This window comes from Gobius niger (genome assembly GCF_951799975.1).
Source record: "Gobius niger genome assembly, chromosome: 23".
Lineage (NCBI taxonomy): Eukaryota > Metazoa > Chordata > Actinopteri > Gobiiformes > Gobiidae > Gobius > Gobius niger.
In genome coordinates, this window is record NC_136874.1 from 16,809,460 (window position 1) to 16,825,623 (window position 16,164).

General features: G+C 43.1%; 1 protein-coding gene across 4 annotated transcripts in view; it reads left to right on the plus strand.

Annotated features, from left to right (window-relative positions):
• Window positions 1-16,164, plus strand: part of LOC306981751 (neural cell adhesion molecule 2-like) — a 453,723-nt gene that overhangs the window by 318,674 nt on the left and 118,885 nt on the right. For all 4 annotated transcript variants that reach the window (XM_079581397.1, XM_079581398.1, XM_079581395.1 and 1 more), the window contains exons 4-5: window positions 8,323-8,466; window positions 11,741-11,878. In XM_079581397.1, coding sequence (XP_079437523.1) covers window positions 8,323-8,466; window positions 11,741-11,878 — 282 coding nt within the window. The remainder of the gene's footprint in view (window positions 1-8,322; window positions 8,467-11,740; window positions 11,879-16,164) is intronic.

Genomic DNA, 16,164 nt, shown 5'->3' on the forward strand with positions numbered 1-16,164 from the left:
GTATCAGTAGTGCAGTAGTAAATGTGTCAGTAGTGCAGTAGTAAATGTATCAGTATGCAGTAGTAAATGTATCAGTATGCAGTAGTAAATGTATCAGTAGTGCAGTAGTAAATGTATCAGTAGTGCAGTAGTAAATGTATCACTATGCAGTAGTAAATGTATCAGTATGCAGTAGTAAATGTATCAGTAGTGCAGTAGTAAATGTATCAGTAGTGCAGTAGTAAATGTATCAGTAGTGCAGTAGTACATGTATCAGTATGCAGTAGTAAATGTATCAGTAGTGCAGTAGTACATGTATCAGTATGCAGTAGTAAATGTATCAGTATGCAGTAGTAAATATATCAGTTGTGCAGTAGTAAATGTATCAGTATGCAGTAGTAAATGTATCAGTATGCAGTAGTAAATGTATCAGTATGCAGTAGTAAATGTATCAGTAGTGCAGTAGTAAATGTATCAGTATGCAGTAGTAAATGTATCAGTAGTGCAGTAGTAAATGTATCAGTATGCAGTAGTAAATGTATCAGTATGCAGTAGTAAATGTATCAGTATGCAGTAGTAAATGTATCACCATCACGTGTGAGTCACTGACCTCTTGTCGAGGGTCAAAGGTCACAAATGGGCACTCTCAGGGCTAAAGCACATCTAAACCAAAGGCCTAACATGGAGCGGAATATGGACCAACTGAGCTCAGGCCGGGGCTTCTCACACTGCCCTCTCAGGCCTCACAGCTGAGTGGTCATCGGGCTGACCAAACACCTGTGCAGCTGCTGTTCTTATGTCCAGACCACAGACCGGGCGCTCTGCTGAGATGGCGCTCATGTTTAAACTCTCTGTCAGTCGGTCCAGCGATCTGCTCCGGTTCCCTTGGTTAAGAGTCAGACAGAGCCGGGTTTTCCTTTGAGCCGCTCTGGCAGGTCACATGGTCACGAAGCCGCAGACACGCTGCTGCTCAAAGTGACGCAGCAGTGATAGTGCCGTGGATAATTAGTGTTTTTGGGCAGCCCTGGTTTCGACTCATTTGAAATCGATGTTGCCTTTATTTAGTCGAGTCGCAGCGGCTCAGGACTATCACCTGAACACAATGTCCTTGTACGGTTTTACACAAATAAAACACTTACTTTAGACTTCATTACCAAGGTTACAAACTTTCCAAACTCCAACATGTCCATTCACACGGGACGAGAATCACCCAAGGACTGAGGAGTTTTCAGAATGACTTTAAAGGTGAAAAACAAATTACCAACACGGCAGATTCGCTCAGAAGAATCTCCGAGGACGGCAGAAATATTGACTTTTTACCATTTTAATCCTCTGCAAATAGAGCTTTAGCCGAGTAAATATTTGGGCCACTACATTTTCATTCTACTTGTGTAAAAATATTTTCAAAGCTGGGGCCACTCTACCCACCTCTGATCATAAAACAGTGAAAACAAGCTTTCACTTTTAGCTAACAGCATGCTACCAAAGTGATGGCACCGTAATGAACACACTTTGAATGCAGGGATCACTTGCTAGAGCAGTGTTTATCAATCTTTTTTGAGCCAAGGCACATTTTTTTCATTGAAATAATCACGAGGCACCACCAGCAGAAAATGTTCTCATCAAAGTGTCTTGACCAGGAACACCATAGTCTCGCTAGCCACAATGCCTCAATACATCACTAAATCTCTTGTCTCAAAGAAATGAACTACCTGATATGGAAGAGTATAATGTGGTTACTCTGCCGATCACTAGACAGCACAGACACTCGAAAACGGTACATTATTTGTGGATAATAATGAATTTGTTTAAAAAAAAAAACAACTATGTGAAATTGGATAATTTCCCAAGGCACACCAGACGACATCTCACGGCACACTAGTGTGCCACGGCACAGTGGTTGAAAAACACACTTAGAGGACAGAATAAGACACAAAGTTAACCAAAACCAGCGTGGATGAAGTGAAATACTTTTCCAAATATTATTATGAGAAGAGATCTTTCTATCAGGGTTTAACCCCTTAACTCCCACCTCAACCGGTTACATTTTCTCCAGTTTGGCTTTACCCCAGTCCAAAAGCTTCTGGAATAAAAGCTGTGAAAATAGCAACAAAACTGAGATGAAAACAATGATGGAAATGTGTCAGAAAACATTGACAAAAAAGTGATGAAATATTGATGCAAAAATGTCACAAGAAATTGACAAAAATTGTCGAAAAAATGACAAAAATTCGACCAAAAAAATGACAAAAATATGACAGAAATGTGACAAAATGTGACAAAAAAAATACAAAAATGTGACAAAAATGTGATAAAAATTTGACCAAAAAATGACAAAAATGTGACAAAAAAATGAGGTTAAAGCCCTTTTGCTATATCTTTAACTTCCTTCCTGTCGACTCTTGCTTGAAATCGGCTTCCTCCTTCCAAATCAAAAAGAAAAGCAGTGAATCTCTCCATTCACCAGTCTGACGTGTGCGTGTGTGTGTGTGTGTGCGTGTGTGTGTGTGTGTGCGCGTGCGTGTGCGTGCGTGTATGTGTGTGTGTGTGTGCATGCGTGTGTGTTTACTCCTTACTGAGCCTGTACCCATCTGCATCCGCTGTAACAACAAACCAATTCAAGCAGGAAACATGTGAACAAGTCCTTCTCTGCGAGCACAAAGCGCGCGGGACGGCGTTGCCGCAGAGCGAGCCGCCGCTGCTGCCGAGTCAGAGAGCAAACGCAGAGTCACCCTTGAATGAAGCCGGGGAGATTCTAGACACGTTAGCCGACGGGGGAGAGAAGGGAGTGAGGGGAGAGGAAGGAGCTCATTTTGAGGAGCAGCCTAGCATAAATCACACGCCCCAAATGCTAATGCCCCAAAGAGGAGACTGATATAGACGGGCCCGCGCTGAGTTATGTGTGGGTTTTCACCACACCGCATGATGGACGGCGCTCAGGTCCAGGCCACAAAGTTTTACTCCAGAAAAGGCTTTGGAGAAAAAGGCACAAGATGAAGGAAACAATCATTTTGGCGATTGCGGTTACAGGATGTGTGACGCTCTGTTGAACCGCATTATGTCATAACAGCTCAGAACATTATAAATCAAATCAAAACTTATTTATAAAGATCTTCCCCCGGCGCAAGGACAGCGCTGCTCCAAACGCGACGCTCCATGTCATCTGGCGATTTGTCGAGAGAAAGAGATGTTCAGCCGGTTCCGTTGTCGGCACTCAAAAGGTTTCTCTTCGTAATAGTTTTTTCAGTCTGTCACCGCCATGATTATTTTCCTCAATGAGTTCGTTTGAGTTTGTTGATGTAAGTATGGGCCTTGGGTTTAAAGTGTTTGGATATGTTTGGAGTTCTGATTGCATTGATTGTGCTCCGCAGATCGTTCCTTTAGTTCGACCAACATAAAAACACAATCAGGCCCATGTATAATATGTGGTATTACAGTTGGCAGCGAGGCGGCACTTGAATGTTGAGTATTGTTTTGGATCCTTTACCGTGGTGGATCTGTTCATGTGTGCACAATGGCTGCATGTGCTTCACCTGAAGGTGCCAGTACCGCGGGTAAATAGTTTTGAACAATTTTGTCCTTAAGCATGGGAGCACGTCTGAAGGCGGCTCAAGGGAGGCTCAGAAAAAAGAACAAATATGCAATCAGAACTCTAAACATTGATTACCACATTCAAACACTTTAGAACCATGGCCCAAACTAACATCAACTCACACCAACTCACTGAGAAAAACAATCAGTGATAGACTGAAAAAACTATTACGAAGAGAAACATTTTGGATCCACACCCTTGATGCTTCCTCTTTCCCTGGTCTTAATGAGGAAATAGCTTTTCCCTTCTTTTTATTATGGCCCTTTTTCTTTAAAACGGTGTCTCATTGGTCTCTGTGGCCTCATGGCCTTATTATTGTGCATTTGTCCCGGTTTCGTCTTCTCAGCAGTGCTGTTGCAGGCTGTAGTCTTCATATTATTGAGGCTGTAGTCTTCATATTACTGACTGGGTTTTTTCTACCTGTACATGATGCATCAGGAGTTCCTTTGCTATGAGACTGTCACTGTGTCGATGCATTTACCTACAGTCTTATTGTTTTAAACTGTTGTGTGTGAATGTAGCGTGTAAATATGTACAGCCCTAATTTAAGGTCACATGACTTGCATCACATGACTTAATTAGCTTTTTAAAAATACTGACAGTGTTGGTAACACTTTATAATAATGGTACATGAGTTCATGCATGATTTTCATGAACTTATGTATGAATTCATGTATGATTTCATGAAACATTCATACATGGCCTAATCATGACTTCTCAGGAACAAACATGATCACATGTTGGTTCATGGATGACGTCATCCCTGAATTAAACCTGTAACTACTGTAATGAATGTAATGAAATAATTGACAATAAAATAATCAACCAGTCATGATCATGAGGATGAACATCATGACTCACATGGAGGAAATCTACTTTATAAAACTAAATTATGTCCCCTCAACTAAAGTGGTGCATTATCCTAAACTTTAACCTGTTAAAGTCCACCTTAGTCCTGAAAAAGAAGCAATGATTGTTTCCTCAATTGGAATTTTTGTTTGGAAAAAAATATTTAAATACCTTTATTACAAGTACAGCATGAACAAATAATATGTCCAGAGCTGGTCTTTAACAGGTTTAAAGGTTTAGGATAAGGCACCACTTTAGTTGAGGGGACATGGTCATAATGAAATCATGTTGTATTAAGGATAAGTTCATGATTGCCGTAAATTGTATCCTATAAAGTTATACTTTGTGTTTTTGCCCATAATGTCCAAGTAGATTTCCTCCATATGAGTCATGATGTTCATACATGATCCTCATGATCATGACTGGTTGATTATTTTATTGCCATTTCGTTGCTGTTTTAGTGAATTCACATTATTCTTCTGTGATCCTCATGATGGTGATGAATTATTAAGATTTTCATTATATTCATTAAATTCAGGGATGAAGTCGTCCATGAACCAACATGTGATCATGTTTGATCTTGAGAAGTCATGATTTAGCAATGCATGAATGAATTATGAAGGCAAGGCAAGTTTATTTGTAGAGCACAATTCATACACAAGGCAATTCAAAGTGCTTCACAGTTGCATGAAGTTACAAGAAAACAGCAAGAGTTCAGATAAAATACTTTCAAACATATGCAGAGGTACTGAACAGTTTTCAGCCTGGGTTTGAACATTGTCAGAGTTGAGGCCTGTCTCACGTCCTCATGAAGACTGTTCCAGATTTTAGCTGCATGAAACTGAAACGCAGCCTCACCGTGTTTATTATTAACTCTGGGAACCACCAGGAGGCCCCTCCCTGAAGTTCTCAGGGCCCGAGATGGTTCATACGGCTGTAACATGTCAGAGATGTACTTTGGAGCTAAACCATGAAAAGACTTGTAACAAGCAGAGCTGTTTTAAAGTCTATTCTCTGAGTGACAGGAAGCCAGTGCAGAGACCGGAGCACTGGACTAATATGGTCGTATTTCCTGGTTCTGGATGTTCTGCAGCTCTGACAGTGAGCAGCCGTTACAGTCGTCTAACCTGCTGGAGACAAATGCATGGATAAGTCTCTCTAACTCTGGTTTTGACACTATTCCTCTGATCTTAGCCATGTTTTTCAGATGGTAAAAAGCTGCTGATGTGTGTTTGCTTTGATGTGGCTGTTTAAGTTCAGGTCTGAGTCCATGATCACTCCTAGATTTCGAACATGATTTTTTGATTTTAGAGAGAGAGACTCAAGGTGACTGATAACACTTTGTCTTTGTGCCTGTGGGCCAAAAACAATGATCTCAGTTTTGTCTGCGTTTAGCTGGAGAAAGTTGTTTTGTATCCACAAACTGATCTGTTGGATGCAGTGACAGAGAGCATCATGCATCAATTCATACATAAGTTCATGAAAATCATGCATGAACTCATGTACCATTATCATAAAGTGTAACCACAGCGTTTGTTCACTGCCCTGACGAAGTGTGTTGCCCTGGTCCATTTTAATGAAGTTAACATGGACAAGTTTTTCTGCTTTAGTGTGCCATTTGACATTTATTGAAGTGTTTAGATTGAAAAGTGATTAACACAATGTAATAAAGGAGTGCAGATCAAAAACGCCTCCAAACACAAGTATTGAAAGTATTGTGATACTCGATAAAGAATCGATTCGCCCTCGTACATGATGAACAAATGCGCTGGAATGCTTTGTTTTAATTAAGTACTTCAATAGTATTTAAATAGTTTGCAGTCATCAAAAAAGAGTAACATTATATTGAGTTATTACAGAATGCGGTGTAGTCTCCAGTTCCCAGCCAGAGTTTCACCTTTTTTATGTGATTTGCACTCTTGTGGTCGAAAATCACAAGTGAAGGTTAAACGGTTTCTCTTAAGTGGCCAAGCTTGGCAAAAGTGGCACCCGACTTCATGACCTCACTACCGACTAGAGCTTTTTTTTTTACATCGGTACTTCAGCGATACTTGGTTTACGATACTGACGCCTGGGCGATATTTTTTCCGATACCAGTACTAAAATATTTGCCATCTAGAACCAGAAAACCGAACAATGCGAACTGGAGAACCAGTCGGTTATCATGGACTTTGTGGACTGGTGTGAGCGCAACCACCTGTGCCTGAACACCAGTGAGACGAAGGAGATGGTGATGGACTTCAGGAGGAAGTCACTACTGCACACACCGCTGAACATCCAGGGGGAGGACATTGAGGAGGTGGACAGTTTCAAGTACCTGGGTGTTCACCTCAACAATAAACTGAACCAAGAGGAGGGCCAAAGTGGCCTCCACCTTCTGAGGAGACTGAGGTCCTTCTGAGGAGACTGAGGTCTTTCCTAGGAGACTGAGGTCCTTCTGAGGAGACTGAGGTCTTTCCTAGGAGACTGAGGTCCTTCTGAGGAGACTGAGGTCTTTCCTAGGAGACTGAGGTCCTTCTGAGGAGACTGAGGTCCTTCTGAGGAGACTGAGGTCCTTCTGAGGAGACTGAGGTCCTTCTGAGGAGACTGAGACTGAGGTCCTTCTGAGGAGACTGAGGTCCTTCTGAGGAGACTGAGACTGAGGTCCTTCTGAGGAGACTGAGACTGAGGTCCTTCTGAGGAGGCTGAGGTCGTTCGGAGTGAGCAGGCCTCTGCTCAGGACTTTGTATGACTCTGTGGTGGCCTCTGCTCTCCACTACACTGCCGTGTGCTGGGCCCCGGGCCGCACAGAGCGGGACAAGAACAGACTGAACAAGCTGGTCAGGAGGGCCAGCTCTGGACTCTGTGGAGGAGGTGAGGGACAGGAGGGTGTTAGGGTATATTAGGGTATTATCTCATCTTACATGGACTTAAAAGGGTTCAAAATGAGGTATAGTGCCTTTAATGCTGTCCTTGGACCAACAGCATCAAAACATGGTTTCTAAAGATTGATATTTTTTCTGGTACCTGCTTGTGATACTTTTATTTTTTCGATCCCGGTAGTACCGCACTGGTATGGTTTACAGCACCCAGCCCTACTAAAACTACTATTTAGTTAAATGGTTTTAATCATACTTGTTTGCTTTATCTATTGCTGACATCGTGACTGCCTCTTCACATCATGCTTCGGGGGAATCCGCCTTGAACTAAGCCTCCTCTTGACGCTGATCTGGACGTATCGATTCCGTGTCGGCAGCGCCGCAGTAATGGGTGAATATCGTGTTTGTCTGAAGTCTTTTTACGTGCGGTTTGGTCCAGACCGTGTCCCGGGAAACAGCGGGGATTGAACTGTTGTTGGATTTGATTGGGGGGAGAGACAGAGAACGCTGCCAATACCAATGGCCAGAGCCAGAGTCAGACGGCAGACTGCGGCGGAGAGGTTACATCATCACCGCGCCGCCTGACCTCACGGCGACCCCCACACCGGCGCAAAGTGTGGGGGAATTATAAAGAAGACCGGACTACTTAGAATTCAAGATCAGGTCATTGGAAAAAGTAGAAAAATGTTTTAAAACGGAAAATTGTGTTCTTTTTGGTTCTACTGAGTACAAGACACAGAGCCGGTGTGTGAAATAATGCATGTACAGTACGCCGGCGAGTGGCATCATTAAAGTGATGTTGAGTCCATGTTTGCCCCATGAATAACACATGAGGAGCTGGTTTATCGAGTGATAATTTTGCTGTGCTAAGTCTCTGAAAGGCCGATTCAGACACTTATCATGCAAATCAATACAGTGATATGTCAGTGGCTGTGGATATGGCGTTTTGAATTTGAATTGTGCGCAGCGTCGGATGTATTTGCCGGAGATGGAGAGGGGCAGATGTCCATGGGAAAATAACCGTACCCGTTTTTGTGGTTGCAGAGCGGCTGACCTTCCGGGACGTCCAGTCGCCGCAGGAGTTCCGGCACGGCGAGACGGCCGAGGTGGTGTGTGATGTCATCAGCTCGCCTGTGCCCGCGGTGGTGTGGTACTACCAGGACCGGGAGATCACAGAGGAGAACCACAGTAAGTCTCCAAGCACAACACGATGAGCAGCCGTAGCATTATGACCGTGCACTGGTAAAGAACAGCATGTGTGAGAGCAGGGGGGGCCACGAGGGCTGACGATCACATGAATTTAAATCTGCCCAACTTCCTCCTGTTGCAAGATGTAAATGAAATTATATCTGGAACTCACTTAATTATAAATATTGTAAAAAATAAATAATAATAAGTAAGTAAAAATAAGTAGGATTGCTCTTCGCAGTATTGTTGCATGAACAGTATACATATTTTTCTGTCATTTTTGAATGAAATGAATAAATAAAATGAAAAAAAAATAAATAATGAAATAGAGCCATGTGAGTCCACTGAGATCAACAACACAATTCAGTGTGGAAAAAATAAATGAATAAATCCTTTACAGCAAGGAACCAGTCACCCATTCACTCTCTCATTCATACACCAGTAGGCAAAGTGAGTCAAGTGTCTTGCCGAAGGACACAATGCCAGGAGCAGGATTCAAACCCCTGACTCATGAGACGACCCGCCCGATCTTCTGCACCACTGTCGCCCATCGATTAGGGAAAGAGTCGAGGGCCGGACACAATTTCTTGGGGGCCGAATCCAGCCCACGAGCCACAGTTTGCCAAGTGTGCTAGAGGGTGCAATCGTTTTTTACCAAACAGCTGAGTTTAAGGTCTCGTCCTCTTGACAATCTCTGGATCAGGGGTCACCAACATGGTGCCCGCGGGCACCCAGGGGCCCTTTGGGGCATGTCCAGTAGCCCTTGGGACTTTTTCTAAAGTGTAAAACACTTCATTTTCTTCAATCTAATTCTTAAAATTACAGTTATTTTGGTTCTTGTGACTCAGTATGAGTTTAAAATAAAGCTATTTTAATATAATATGGGGTCAATAACCTATAAGTGAACAGTGTACGTTTAAGTCTTTAGGATTTGTTTTTAACTGGTAGCAACTTAATGCTCTTAAAGTAGCCCTCAGCGAAATAAGGTTGGTGACCCCTGCTCTGGATCATGTGGGGAGGTTTATCCTGACATGCAGAGGGGCATGTGTAGAATTTGGCACTCAGACCATGCCAGTTTGCCCAGCGCATTTTCTCCAGCTCGGCTTTACCCAAATCTAAAAGGTTTGGACTGGAGAGCAATAGTGTAACGCCTCATTTGAAACCTACAAAAATGATCCTGCGTTTTTGTCACATTATTCTTGTGTTCGTTATGTTTTTGTTTGCTTTTTCATTGCTTTTTTGTCTTTTCTGACATGTTTTTTGTCACTGTTTTGACGCTTTTTGTCGTGTTTCCGTCACGTTTTTGTTGATTTTTCATACCTTTTTTTGTCACTTTCTGTTGTGTCTTCACTCTGGTTTGCGTGAAGCAGGGATGGTCTGGATCGCAGTGAGAGGAGAGTTCAGTGGAGAGGCCAGCGGTGCAGTTCTGTGCTGCAGAAGTCCTTGATTTACCACGGCCGTTTTCATGGACTTGCTTTTGTTTGAAATGAAAAGGGTAGTTAAAAAACGTTTATTATTATAGAAAACCAGTCTTGTAAGTACTAATAGTAATGAATAGGGAGTAAAACTGACAAGGGTTCATTTCTGTAAAATTGTAAAGTGGCGCCCGCTGTGCCGTTCAATGCCCAATCATAGACATTATTACCATTTCTGGGTCGGGGTCGAAGTCCATGGCTTGTCTTTTATTGTAGATAATAGCAATCATTTCAACAGCGTAGTCGTGTTGTTGATGGATACAGACAGATTGCTAATTACAGTAGTGCCATATTGTCATCTATAATCTAAACACATTTATTCTTTCTAAAGAATTCCTCTCACAGCGCTCGTCTATTATGAATCTTTGTACATTTCTTGTAATTGAGAGCTTTTAAACCAGATTGTATAAAGCCCTCCATTAGCAAAAGTATTTATATTATCAAGAGCACATTGGGTTTCCCACGGATTCAAAGATGAAATAAAAGATTTGATTTATAAAAGTAACTAAAAAGTTCTTCAAAAAGGCACAATAGAATTCTTTTAATTTACCAAATGTCCTCCGTGTCACCGTATTCCTCGCAAAACCCAGTGAAAACATGCGACCGTCTTTATCTATATTCTATTTTCCCAACAACTCCCTCGACGCCACCGACTCCAATTATTTATAGAAAGTGCCAATGTGCTTTTTTACACTCATTTTATTTGGTCATGAATATGTAATCCACCGGGGGAGCAGAACGCCAAGCCTGTGAGTGAAATAATGCATAAAGTAACTCGCCGTAGCATCATTAAACTGATGTCGAGTCCATTAAATATGAAGCTAATGAATATTTTATGTGCTGTTTAAAACCATGATTTTCCGTTTTATTAATGGGGTATTTTGGGACAGTTAGGGAGAGTTAACCCATTAGATCGGCACGTTTGGTAAATATGCCGTCAAATGATTATATGGGTTTCACATCGACATTGGGTTTTTGAACATCCTTACTTGGATCTGAAGCTGTCCAGCCTGGTAACACATTGGAGATTTTTTTTGTTTTATTAAAAGGTCTGGAAAATTCGTCTTCGCCCCCAGTCTACCTTATTTTCAGTCTAATTATCCTTATGCAGAGAAGCGACTCTTTTGGGGAAATTCTCTTCTACTTTGACTAGTTTCACCGCATAACAAGGTGGTACAAATAGCTCCAGGCTGAAATCTGGATGATACATTTGTACAATTGCACAGTGACTCAGACTCCTCACATCTCGCAAGAACAGGATCGCGAATCCATAAGCCCCCTCTATGAATGTCTTTTTTTTTTTTATTGCCAGTCATGCTCCTATGAATTTATCAGTGTTGTGCCGGGTACAATTAAAAATAACAAGGATGCGTCGCCTCATTTGCACCGAGGAAGAAACCCACACAGTAATTTTCTAGCACGCGGCAGCTGCAAGAACTGAAACCTGAAACTGCATCCAGGAAGATCACATTTAAAGTCCCCCTTTTCTGTTTTAGACACGATTTAAAAACTGTCCGATGGAATGAATTGAAAATGAAGAGTTTTTATTTGAAAGGTTTCAGTGTAGTTGCAATGCTAAGGTAAATATTTAGTAGAAAGAGATAGAGTTTGTGGCTTATCTCGCCCCCAAACACAATCAAACCTGTAATTAGAGCACTGTTTATCTACACGGGCCTTATCTGCGTAATGTGATTGACTGGCTCCTTACGACAACCTGGCAATTTTCCGAAAAGCTCCCTATCTTTCCTTCATGAGTTTATTCCCTCCTCCTAACTGTTGTTTTGCGCTGTCGTGTTCAGGCAGGTACCTGGTGCTGCCCAACAACAACCTGCAAATCCATCAGGTGACCAAGGCGGACGAAGGAGTGTACCGGTGTGAGGCGAGCGTGGAGGCAAGAGGGGAGATCGACTTTGTGGACATCGCAGTGGTCGTCAACGGTGAGTCCACGTGTGCTCATGACATCATCAAGTGTGCTGGAAGAAGAAGTTATTGAAGTTTAGATGGGATTGCCACAGGGATCAGCTTTGGCACCGCTGTTGTTCTTAATACAAATTTGGATAAATAAAAAAATCTCTTATCTTCTTGAACATTGATTATATATGTCACATTTTTTGATTATTTTGTACGTTTATTTTCGATTTACAAAAAACACCTTCACACACCTCAGGGCCATATGCTAAAATCCCACTTTTAAAGAGTAATAGGGAATAAAAGCATGTTGGCAGGTATGTTCGCTAAAGCGTGGTTGATGCAATTTGTGGCGGCAACATTGGTGCCGGTCTGTCCTGTTTACACTCTTTTGATCATGTAGATGTGTCTAATGGACGAGATGGTTCCTGATGTGGTAAAGTGCGGTGGAACATTGCCTCTCTCGGCTGGATCCGGATAGAGACGTCCACACAGACAGACACACTACGCTCCACTGAGTCAGAAAAATCCATCTCTCATACAAGTCTTGCTTTCAACACACTTCTGGTTCTGGGTCTCCACATTCATTAATTCTTTCAATTAGCTTCGATGTTAGGCTCAATGGCTCGGAAATGCAGTCATTTTCGTTATTTTTTATGCACCAGTTGCATTGTGTCAGAATGGAGATAAAAGGCCTCAACATCATTATTACTTGCTCGAGTAAAATGACTTTTACTGGTTATACTAAACAGCGGTACTTGATTTTGATTCTCCACTGGGCGGCACGGTAGCACAGCTAGAAGGTCCAGGGTTCAATTCCCACCTGGACGGGGCCTTTCTGTGTGGAGTTTGCATGTTCTCCCTGTGTCTGTGTAGGTTTCCTCCAGGTACTCCGGTTTCCCTACCACTAAAAACATGTACAATAGGCCAGGATGAATAATGTGTGAGTGAATGTAAGCTCAGAGGGACCGTTGGCGCAGACGTGTGCAGTCGCGATAGCACTTCTGTCAGTCTCCCCCAGGGGAAACTGAAGCTACAAACGTAGTTTACCACCACGAGTATGGAGTGAATATACAATTGTCTCATGTAAAGCGCTTTGTGAATATATGTCTGTGAAAGTCGCTATATAAATAAAGATCTTCTTCTTCTTCTAAATAAGTGTGTTCAGCAGCTTCAAAACATATGACACTTCCCAAATTCACCATGCACACCACGTACGGCACATAGACATATTATTAATAGACCGGCATTACTCACTCCTCCCCATTTGACAGAATAACTACGTTCAAGGGGGAAGTCATGGCAGATTTCCAGACTCCTCCTCCCCAGCTCTGACGAAGCATGTTCCTAAAAAGGGCATAAGGGCGGGATCTTCACTGTAGACTCGGCCCTTACGTGACGTGTAGCTCGCGCAGCTCCAACAGTCCGACCCTCATTAGTACGAGATTTGGAAAAATGTTCCTGGTTTCTTTAATTGTAACTAACCCAGCGTTATCAAAGGGGGGAATATCTAGCCAGGCTTTAAAGTTGTTTTTTATAAAGTGCAATGCTTTCCAATGGGAGACTAGCGGCTATATGGAGGTACTACAGCAATGGCGGCCTCTAGTGCCGTCGTCACAAAGCCGAGCAGCCAGAGGTGCAGCATCACAAATCCTCTTCCTTGATCATGACTCAGTGACAATGACAGCGCCACCTGTTGTCCTGGAGACTTCATCCTATGGGTTTGTAAATGGGGAAAAACACAGCCAAATACAGTACTTGATTGGGCCGATATTGAAGCAACTTGCGATACGCGATACGGCTGTGCAGTATCACTTTAAGTTGACTTGATTTACGGTAGTTTACTTCTACAGCTGCTTCACATCCCGCACTTCCCTCTAAGATAACAGTCTCATGAGCTCAACCTAGTGCCACAACTGCTACATCCATTCCTTATAATTACCACTTCTGCAGCCTTAGCTTTTAGTAGACTTGAGAGTGCTGCTCAGCTTGTACTACAAAAAGAGAAATATTACTATCCCTACTTCTGCTACCTCTAACGACTTTAGTTCTTCCACCGCGACCACTGCTACTTCTAGGGCTGCTCCTCCTGCCACTATCCGTTAATATGATCAATTAGCTCCAATCTCGTCTGTTAAGTAAAGTCTGCTGAGACGATTGAGATAGATTGGAGCGACCCATAAGTGCATTCCTTGTAAGTTGTAACGCATCACCGACCGCCGCATTGTCCCTGCCTATGTAATTTTCAATGTAATGGCGGCCCATCCCCTTCTCCCCCAACCCCACCAAAAAATATGAATCAATTTAGCACAGCACTTACCTCACTTGCAAGGGAAGATCCAATAAGTCTGCCCAATGAGGTGTGGCGGATTATTGCCGCCGCGCGCCCCACGCTTTCACTGTGCACATCCCAAGTAGCGAAGTGACGCGCCCCGCGCCCTAGAGGGGGACGAGGCAAAGTGAACTTAACTTTGCTTCAAGATGCCTCCCTGCTGCCTCTCCAAGGATCCTCGTGTATAGACTTTGCTTGGCTGAAAGATGGGGGGGGGGGCCCTCGGAGAGCCAAGCATCCTCATTTGAACCTCGGAGTGGTGTGAGAGTAATGAGCGATTCCATCTAGCACGCTGCCAGCCAGAGAGGAGACATCTGTTTTAGTGTGACTGCCGGGTTTTTCTTTTTGGTTACGTTTTATCGTCTCAAGTCTTTTTTCTCGTAGTACAGTGGACAGTTTGTTGAGAAGGCTGCATTTGCTGGGATCTTTACCAAGCACCTTTTTTGTTCCCCCATTGGCACCGACTCGTCAATCCACTGTTTAAAACAGTCCACAGAAGGTCTCGGCGCTTGCATCTAGGGCTGGGTATCACTATCACTTTACACTTTTCACTTGGTTTTCGATACCGATATCTGAACGATACTGTCATCCAGAACCAGAAAACAGGACAATAATGTGCAATATGCAAATTTACAATATCGGGTTCATCTCTAATGTCAAGAAATGTGTGGAAAATTGGGAATAATCCATCCATCCATCCATCCATCCATCCATCCGTCTCTCATAAGGGGCTTCTGAACCGCTCTTTGTCTGACCCGTCACTTAGGACCTTGTTGCCATGGGAGACCCTACCAGGGGCACGAAGCCCCCGACAACAGAGCCCCAGGATGATTCGGGTGCTCAAACCCCTCCATCATGTTAAGGTGGTGGTTCCAGGAGGGGATTGGGAATAATTTAGGGAAATTGTGGCAAAAATATGGAAAAATTGTCCATCCATCCATTTTCTTCCGCTTTATCCGGGGCCGGGTCGCTGGGGCAGCAGTCTCAGCTGAGATGCCCAAACTTCCCGATCCACACACACCTCCTCCAGCTGTTCTGGGGGGACCCCGAGGCGACACCAGGCCAGCTCGGAGACATAGTTGGGGACAAAAATAGGGGGGGAAATTGGGTAAAAAACAGGGAAAATTTGGAAAAAATTGGGAGAAATATGGATATAATAAATAAATATGGGCCATACCACCTATGCTCTGCCCAATCCCGTCAGACCTTGGAAGCTAAGCAGGGAAGGGCCTGGTCGGTACTTGGATGGGAGACCGTTTGGTAACACCAGGAAGCCTAGCGAATGTAATGCGTGAGTGAGTGGTTGGTGGTGGTCGGAGGGGCCGATGGCGCAGACTGGTTGCCTCGCTTCCGTCAGTCTACCCCAGGGCAGCTGTGGCTACAATAGTAGCTTACCACCACCGAGTATGGAGTGAATGAATAATGCAATGTAAAGCGTCTTTGAGTGTCCAGAAAAGCGCTATATAAAACCAATGCATTATTATTATTATTTATAATATTTGCAATAGCAATGAGCAAATGAGAAACTGGCAAAATAAGAAAATGTAACAGAGATTTGTTTTTCACTATAACTCTAATATTTTTGTAATATGTGGTACTGGAAAGAGTCTGTCACTCAGTTTGACTCGAAATGCCATTTATACCCTGAGCATCCTGAGTCCCCCCTATTCGTGTCATCTAGCTCAATCAAATGAACCATTCAACATGACTTTTGCCATTGTGTGCACTTAGCATGGAAAGTTACCCAACCAGGGTTACTGCACAATGATGCATTGTGGGAAAGTATGCCTTCTTTTATGTCATGCTTCTGCTCAGTTTTCTTCAAGGCCATTAAAAATTCTTTTCTACAGTTTGTAGAAAAACATGGGCCTTTGAATGTGCTGAGCTCGCCCACTCTATACTGTAACATCAGAGCTCCTTGAAACTCAAACAAAGAATGCGGGTACAGCTGCACTTCCATGTCATGTCGGTATCTTCCATTAT